Here is a 7,947-nt window from a genome sequence, read left to right on the forward strand (position 1 = left end):
AGAGAGAGAGAGAGAGAGAGAGAGAGAGAGAGAGAGAGAGAGAGAGAGAGAGAGAGAGAGAAGGTTATTTAAAATATATGTATTCAGCAATTGCATAATCTAACACGGTTCTTATAAGAATCATTGTAATTATCTTATTAATATCTTCCAATTTCCATTTATTTTTAGAGGTGTTTATATTCTAACACGGTTCTTATGCACTACCGTTGTCATTATATTATATGTTATTGTTTCATTCATTTGTCTGTTCGCAAGTTATTTAAAATCTATGTTAATAAGCATTTGCAGGTAATAAAGAGTAGAACAATATATTAAAACGAGCATATCATACAATGGCGCAAAAAAAGTACAATGGAAATAAAAGGAAACACAATAAAAAAATCACGAAAACAGACAGCTAACTAAGTAAATTAATTAAACACCTAACAAGAGTTTGACTAGGAGGTGGGTACTGAGGATAAACTTGATTATAAATCAATCTTACTACATCAGCATCAAGACGGTGATCAAAATGAGGAACTTCTTCGTCTTCCCATAATTTCGGTACATTAATAAACCTGTACGATATGAACCTTATCATCAGATGAGCTTCCTCAACGGTGGCAACCCATAAGTAAGATCTAGCATGTACATAATGATCCTTAGGGTCGTCGGCATAATAGTCACTTTTGCCCCTTTGATGGTGTGGACAGCGGGCCGCCCACGGGGGCGCTTGGTGAGTGAAGGGGCTCGAAAACAAGCGTTTGCATTTTGTATGGAGTCGCCACCAATTTTTTATGGGAAATTGGAACCGTTCGAATACCTCGTGTCATGTCAAGACACAAAGTAGTGACATGAACACTAAGCAATCGTTACCCTTAGCATTCTATGTCTAGAATGACTCTCGTGGATGCCAATGAACACGGGTGCTCACGGAGATCCTGGAGTAAGGGTGAGGGTACGTATTAGGAAGCTCTTTTGATCGAACACCTAATCCCGCCCGCCTTGATAGCGGCCTCTACTAATGATTAGGGAGTTTATTCGTACTTGATATATCGTCGGCTATATGCATGCAATGCAACATCCAATAGATTAATCCTAGCATGTGAAGAATTAACTAAGTCGGTGAACAATTAATTAGGCAAACAATTGGGTCGAAGTAGGATTTAATGTTGATTACATGTGAAAACATACAAACAATAAAAGGGATACAATAATTATAATAAAGGAAAATACATAAATTACATTGAGATAGGCGATTTATGTCGAAAATACCAACAAAACGGATAATTTGAGAAAAAGAACAAAAGAATAAAAGAAATAAATAAAACAAATTAACGAACGAAGCCCAGGTGATAATACGAATATTAGTTAATTAATACATAGACTAAACAAACTAGGTCAAGGCAGAAGAGGAGTTCAGGGACGAAGTCGTCTGGAACAAAGAAGAGACATCGCGCCCTTTGGAAGAGGCGCAGCCGATTCTTTGCGTCATTCCAAGGACGAACTCGGGGTCGTGTGAAGCCAAAACGCAATTGTTAACGTTTATTGGTGAATTAATGGATTGATTTAGATTACTTAGTCGGATGAAAGTGATTTACAGATTATTTACATATGATTTAAGGTCATAAAATAGCAAACACGATTAAGACGGATTATATATGTGAAGGGTCGATGTTAATGAAGGATTAAACAAGCGAATAATTAACTAAACATGATGAATTGATGGCGGATTAACAATGAACATGATAAAAATATATCAACAATGAATCCCAGAAACCCAATACGAACGAATTGAATCCCTAAAACTCGAATTGAACTTAATGACGAAAACCCGCAAATATGAATTATTTGGGATTTAAGTTGGATTAGATGAATTAAACATGTGAATGGATGATGAAAATATATGATACAATATACATGCTAATTATTATGATTTTATGACGGAGAATTAACAGACGAACAAACAAAACAAATAAATTTGATACGAATTGCAGAGGACGGAGGAAGAAGAAAAGAAGCAGAAGCTGGCAGCCCTCACAAAGAGGCGCGGCAGATCTTTGCGCTCCTTTGAAGAGGCGCAGCGATTCTTTGCGTCTTTTTCTCGATGTCTGTCTCACCGGAAATCCGCAAAAAGGTTTTAAAGACGGTTTTAGAAATCGGTTTTAATGAGGTGCTTTCGACATAAATCTTACAACGGTGATTACAATAAAATAAATAACAATAAATAAAGAGAATTATTACACCCTCAGACTTACATGTTGACGGAACGAGATGGACTAAGAAGATCGATTAGTGATGCTCGACGCGAATGCAAGGAAAGAATGCCCTCGTGAGAGGAAAACGATTGATAAGTTGATTAATTAGATTGATTGAGTGTAGTGGTCAAATTGGTCGGTCATGCAACGGAGAGGCTGGTACCGGAAAGATCCGAGCTTACGTGGTCGAATGTTCAAACACGTAGGCGCCAATTAGTAAGAACGAAGTCTAGAATGCAAAGGGAGAAGAGAAGGGCGGACACTCGCGTGAGAAATATGAGGAACAAAGGCTCCTATTTATACTAATCACGTGAAGGAATAGGGTTTCGGAGACTCTTTGGAAGTGAATCTCGGAAAGATATAAAAAAGATACGTAAATCATGCAAAGAAGGGCCTGGGAAGAGGCGCAGCAGCCACTGCGTCTCTTGGAAGAGGCGCAGACACTGTTGCGTCTATTCCCAGGAGGTTTCCTCCTGTTTAAGAAAGATTTCCGTGTTTAAGTTATGGTAGGACGGATTTAATTCGATTATCTTTTGAATATTACGGGATATTATTTGCCAAAAGATAAAATTTGAGAAATATGGAATAGAAATATCCGGAATATTCCAACATTCGACTCGGGATTTTACAAACTATCGAAAATGGAGACGGTTTTTGACCCGGACTCCGAATGTACTCTAATTCCTGTCAAAACGACCGTATCGGCACGTAGATGACAACTAAGAGGTTGACATTAATTTTTGAGCAATCACTTGACGATAATCTTACGAATTGTCACTAATCGTTCCGCGTATCAAACATGCGGCCCAATCATCACCGGGTGGTTTGCGAGGGGTGCGGAAACGAGGTGTCTACAGAGCCCCCACTTTGACCGAGGCTTGGACAAGGCGAAAGTCAAAGTATAGCCATCAGGTCAATCGAAGATTACAACCCGACGACTATGGCGACGCGAGGCGGCTCAAGGGGTCTGAGCCAAGGACCGTCGTCGGGAACATTTTAGAGTCCGTCGACTATCGGGAGGGTCGTTTAAAGTCCATTAGACTACGTAAGGAAGCTCGCCGCCACCATAAGAAGAGACCATACCCGAGATTTAATAACTTCGCGGGGAATAAGAGATATTGAAAACAGCAGGACGTCGGTAGAAAGCTGGCGGGGAAAATACGCTTGCGTCGGTCTTGAGCGATTCGGCGAAACTTGGAAGTTGAATCGCTTGCGTCGGTCTCAAGCGAACTCTTGTTGGGGACATATCGACGACGAGGAACATCTTGATCGTCGTATGGGAAACCTTGAATGAGCAAGATCGCAAAATACTCTCACACGGTAAAATGATTTGACGACTAGGAACATCTCAATCGTCGCGAAAGAAAGTCTCGAGCGAGCAAGATCGCAAAATACCATCGCGCTAGACAAAATGGTTGAGCAATATCGCGAAAATCACTGTGCGGGATAAATCGAACTCGGACAATATGCGAAAATCTTTGTCGACTTTGGATAAAATGCGGGGCGGAACGAAAGGAAATCGTCGAAACGGACCAAAGTGATAAAATGTCATCGAGGAAGAGGCGCACCAAAGATGGGCCCACGAATAACGAACTCATAACGGATTTTTGAAAATCCATCGGGAGGGAAACAAAGGAAGAGGCGCAGCAAGAGCTGCGTCTCTTGGAAGAGGCGCAAAGACTCGCCGCGTCTGTTCCCAATTCAAGAATTCCGCGTAAAAACGCGAAGTCGAAGGGTTTCATTTCATTATTTCAAACACAAATCCTTCAATTTCTCTCTCAAATCTTCACCATTTCCGTCAAGGTTGGATTCAAAAGCTTGCTTGAAATATGACTAATCGAGGTATGTGCTTTAATCTTGCATTAATCTTCCATATTCGTTGAATTTTGAGTTTAATAAGTAGGGTTTTCGACCCAATTGATCGAAAATTTGGGGCTTTTCCCCCAAATGGATTTGTCTTGCCAAATAGATGCTAGAAATGAGTAGTAGGCAATGTTAGGAACATAACCATGTATTTACTTTGAATTTTCATCGAGTTTCGAGCCCTTGAGCGAATTTTGAGACGGTTTCACGCCTAGATCGAAAATGGCTTCAAAACGGCCTTAGGATTGCCCATTTGTGACGAAATTCGATATTTGGGACCCTTGGGTGATGGGTAAACTTCCTGTCATCTCGGAATTTTGGTTGGTGACGACTTTTGCAGGACACCTTTTAGGGCATAATCGTCATTATAGCGAAATGCTGCCGAATTTTCGACTCGAACTCGGAACTAGACTTTGACTTTGACTTGACTTGACCCAATTTGTCACATGAGCGATTGAATTGGTGAGAACATGGCCAAGGATGGCCAGGAAGGATAGCTTCCAGGGCTCCGGAGGCTCGAAACCGCTTAACAAGGGCTTGTCGTCACGTGACGCGGCCTAAACTTGCTTTAATGTTGCAGGTGATGCCGCTTCTACTTCCCGGGAGGACTCCCATGGAGGTAGACGCTAGTGCGGTTGAGGAGGCTTTGGAGCGAGGCCACCGACGCGGTGATGGCCTGCTGCAGACGAGGTTCCCGAGGAGGAGGTCGCCGAGGAGGAGGAGATTCCGCGACGGGCCCACCTCGGACGAGGGGTCGTCACCGAGAGGAGCTCCCGCGTGGCCGAGACGGGAGAGCAGGCACCTTGTGTGGGCTGCAGAGGGTCACCCGTCCTACAGACGGTGAAGAGCTTGGTAAATAGGAATTCCCTAACTCATTACTTATCCTCTTTCTTTTTTCAAATTTCTTTCAAATTTATTTCAAAACTAAAGATAGCTTTATTTCGAATCATAATAGGAGGCCGGGAATATCCGGTCGTTCTCGGGGTATACGACGGCGATGGAGCACTACGAGCGGGCGTCGGAGGAGGAGAGGGCCATGATCGAGCGTGGAGCGTTCGGTCCTCCGGTTCAGTCCGGAGGGATATCGTGAAGAGGAAGTTGCGGGCCAACCTTAGCCTGGTCCGCGCTTTCTTGGATCGATTTTGGGATACGACTTCCACGTTTCACCCGCCTTTTGGTGAGGTGGGAGTCACCTTGGAGGACTACGGCATGATTTTCGGTGCCCGTGCGGGGATCGAGGAGATGGTGTGGCCGGAGGTCGGCATGAGGGCGGACTCGGCCGAGGCGAGGAGGTTGATCGGCCGGAACCCGTCGCCGAAGGCTGTTGCGGTCCGGGTTTGGTACCCGTACCTATGTTCGAGATTACTTTGCGGGGAAGACCCCGGCATCGGTGGTGATCGATGGGAGGGAGATGGCTCCTCCTCCTTGTGTGCCGAGCGAGAGGGCTCGTCTGTGGCTTTGGTGGTTCTTGTCTTCGATTTACCTCGGAGACAAGGGTGAGAGGCTGTCGACGAAGCTTCTTCCCTTTCTTGCTGACCTGAGCTCCCTAGGGCGTTGGGACTGGGTCACTGCTGGTTTTGCGGTCCTCATCCGCTTCATGAGGGCCATGGTTCGTCCAGAGTTGATGGAGAAGGGGACTTCTCCTGGTGCTGTCGGACCTGGGCTTTTGTTGGAGGTATGAACCTTCCCTTTGATAGCAAAATAAATTCCTTTCTTTATCAAAGATCGTCACTGACCATTCCGTTTTACAGGCGTGGGTGTACTCCTACTTTCCGGGCCTCGCGCCCAAGAGGACGGAGCCGTTGGAGAGGGCCTATCCCGTGGTGAGGGATTGGGTCATGTGCCGGATGAAGAGCAAGCGTTCTTCTCACAACGTCTACCGGCGGGATGTGAACGCCCTTCAGCTGAGCAGCGTGAGTATCCCATTTGTATTCATTCACATCTTCTCATATTTTGTTTTCAATTGATCCTAGAAATGACCTTGGCCTTCACATTGTCACAGTGGGTGCCCAGACCTTGGGCGGAGTACGCTGGAGCGCCTCCTTTTGTTGCTGAGGTCCTTCGACCTAGGAGCCTGAGTCGGCTGTTGCTGTGGACGTCGATGGGTCCGGTATGGTACTTAGGCGAGCGTTTGGCTCGTCAGTGCTCTCGGGGCGCGTTGACGGTTCCCGTTGATCCTCCTAGGACGATGTTCAGGGAGCCTTCCGAGGCTGAGAGGGAGGCAGACTTGGCCGGTGCCAGTGGCGACGACCTCCTTCTGCCTGGTGAGGACTACTCGGCGTTCCTCTACGGGAGGTTGGCGTACTGGCCAGTAGTGGTGAGCATCCTTTGTTTTCTTATTGATTTGATTTTCGAGACTTGCGACGACAGATCGTCGATTGATGAGAGCTATTCGTCTTTTCAGGAGGTTGAGGCGGCGGGCATCGAGCCCCCAGAGTACCCCGAGACCCTCGAGTACACTGACGCTACTGGGAGGACGACGATCTCCGAGCTGCGTGATTTTGACGTAGCTGTGACGGATGCTGGCCTAGATGACTGGCAGCATCTGATTCGGAGGGTGAGCTCCCATTTTGCATGGTTTTCGCGTAAGAACACGTTTGATTGAATTTATTTTAATTTGTTGAGAGTTTCCTTTTGAAATGCAGGTCGCGCCATCCCGGTTCGTGGCACTATGGAGGGTGGCCAACCGGCTACGAGCTACGGCCATTGAGGCACTCGTCGGCGGTCGAGGTCGTCAGGTATGAACCTTTATACCCATTTTTCGATCTTCCTTTTTTTTGATTTTTTTGGGTTTCCCAATTTGAGTTGATTGACATGAGCCAATTCGTTGCTGTTTGCAGGGTGACGGCGAGTCAGGGCGAGAGTTGGCCCAGGCCCGGGAGGAGACGGCTCGCTTGTCGAGGGAGCTCGAGTTTCGGGATGCCGAGATCGCCGCTCTTATGGCGAGGGTTGCTGAGTTGGAGGGTGCCCAGCAGTAGCTTGTGTCAGTTTTGTAGATTCGTACATCTGATTTCGAAACATTTTTTTTGGACTCGGTTTGGGGCGCAAGCCCCCAGTTTACTTGGTCTTCTTGACTTGTTTGGGGCGAAGCCCCCAGTTTGCTTGTACATTTGTACTTTGTTGGGCGCGAGCCCCCGCTTGCTCGTACATTTGCTTTTTGTTGTATACATGATGGCCTCGAGTGCCTTTCTTTTGCCGGGTTGTTTGTTTGTACCGCAGTTAGTTCTTGAACAGTTTCCGGTAGATAACGGTTTTTATGCCGTTATGCCGCCGAAATTTACATAGAAAATCATGTGATTCATACATTTTATATACACATAAGGCCTTTAATTAGCGCACAATGAGACTCAAAAGGAACGCAAAAATGCAAAAATTTTGCCGGAAATGACCGGAAATGACCGGAAATGACCGGACGGTAGGGAGGGTTACCCCCGAAAAAAAAAAAAAAAAAAAAAAAGAAATTTATAAGTTTAGAAAATGTAGAAAAAGAAATTAAGAAAATGAAATAAGTATATAAATGTTTGAATAATAAAAAAGAATTAAATGGACAATTAAATGCACAAATGTGATAAAATGGCGAGAATGTCAACGTTGCCTCGAAATGCGTGCCCGCGAAATTCCAAAACATGGTAAACGTCCGTAGTTTACCAAAATAAAATCCCATAGGAATAGGAAATTACGCGCGTTATAGAATTAGGAAAGATCCAAACGCGGAAATCACAGGAGTAAGCTTGGGAGGAGGGCGCAGCATGAGTCGCGTCCCTTTGAAGAGGCGCAGCAGTGCCGCGCCTGTTCCCGAGAGGGGTTTGTTCGACGGATTTTGGAAACAACAAATTAGTATAAATAG

At 45.4% G+C, this 7,947-nt stretch overlaps 1 protein-coding gene across 1 annotated transcript; it reads left to right on the forward strand.

Annotated features, from left to right (window-relative positions):
* The first annotated feature begins 6,108 nt into the window (after positions 1–6,108).
* On the forward strand, positions 6,109–7,289 carry LOC141631235 (uncharacterized). The gene is made up of 3 exons (XM_074443935.1): positions 6,109–6,657; positions 6,746–6,838; positions 6,941–7,289. The coding sequence occupies exons 1-3, from the start codon at positions 6,202–6,204 to the stop codon at positions 7,076–7,078; spliced, it is 687 nt and encodes a 228-aa protein (XP_074300036.1). The 5' UTR covers positions 6,109–6,201; the 3' UTR covers positions 7,079–7,289.
* The last annotated feature ends 658 nt before the right edge of the window (positions 7,290–7,947 follow it).

The sequence above is a fragment of the Silene latifolia genome, chromosome 2 (assembly GCF_048544455.1).
Source record: "Silene latifolia isolate original U9 population chromosome 2, ASM4854445v1, whole genome shotgun sequence".
Classification (NCBI taxonomy): domain Eukaryota; kingdom Viridiplantae; phylum Streptophyta; class Magnoliopsida; order Caryophyllales; family Caryophyllaceae; genus Silene; species Silene latifolia.

Bases quoted from the DNA above. Each gene is read 5' to 3' on its own strand.
- LOC141631235 (XM_074443935.1), top strand. From the start codon at position 6,202: ATGGGTCCGGTATGGTACTTAGGCGAGCGTTTGGCTCGTCAGTGCTCT. The intron at 6,658-6,745 runs GTGAGCTCCCAT...TTTGAAATGCAG, and splicing joins GGCAGCATCTGATTCGGAGG to GTCGCGCCATCCCGGTTCGT. The intron at 6,839-6,940 runs GTATGAACCTTT...TGCTGTTTGCAG, and splicing joins TCGGCGGTCGAGGTCGTCAG to GGTGACGGCGAGTCAGGGCG.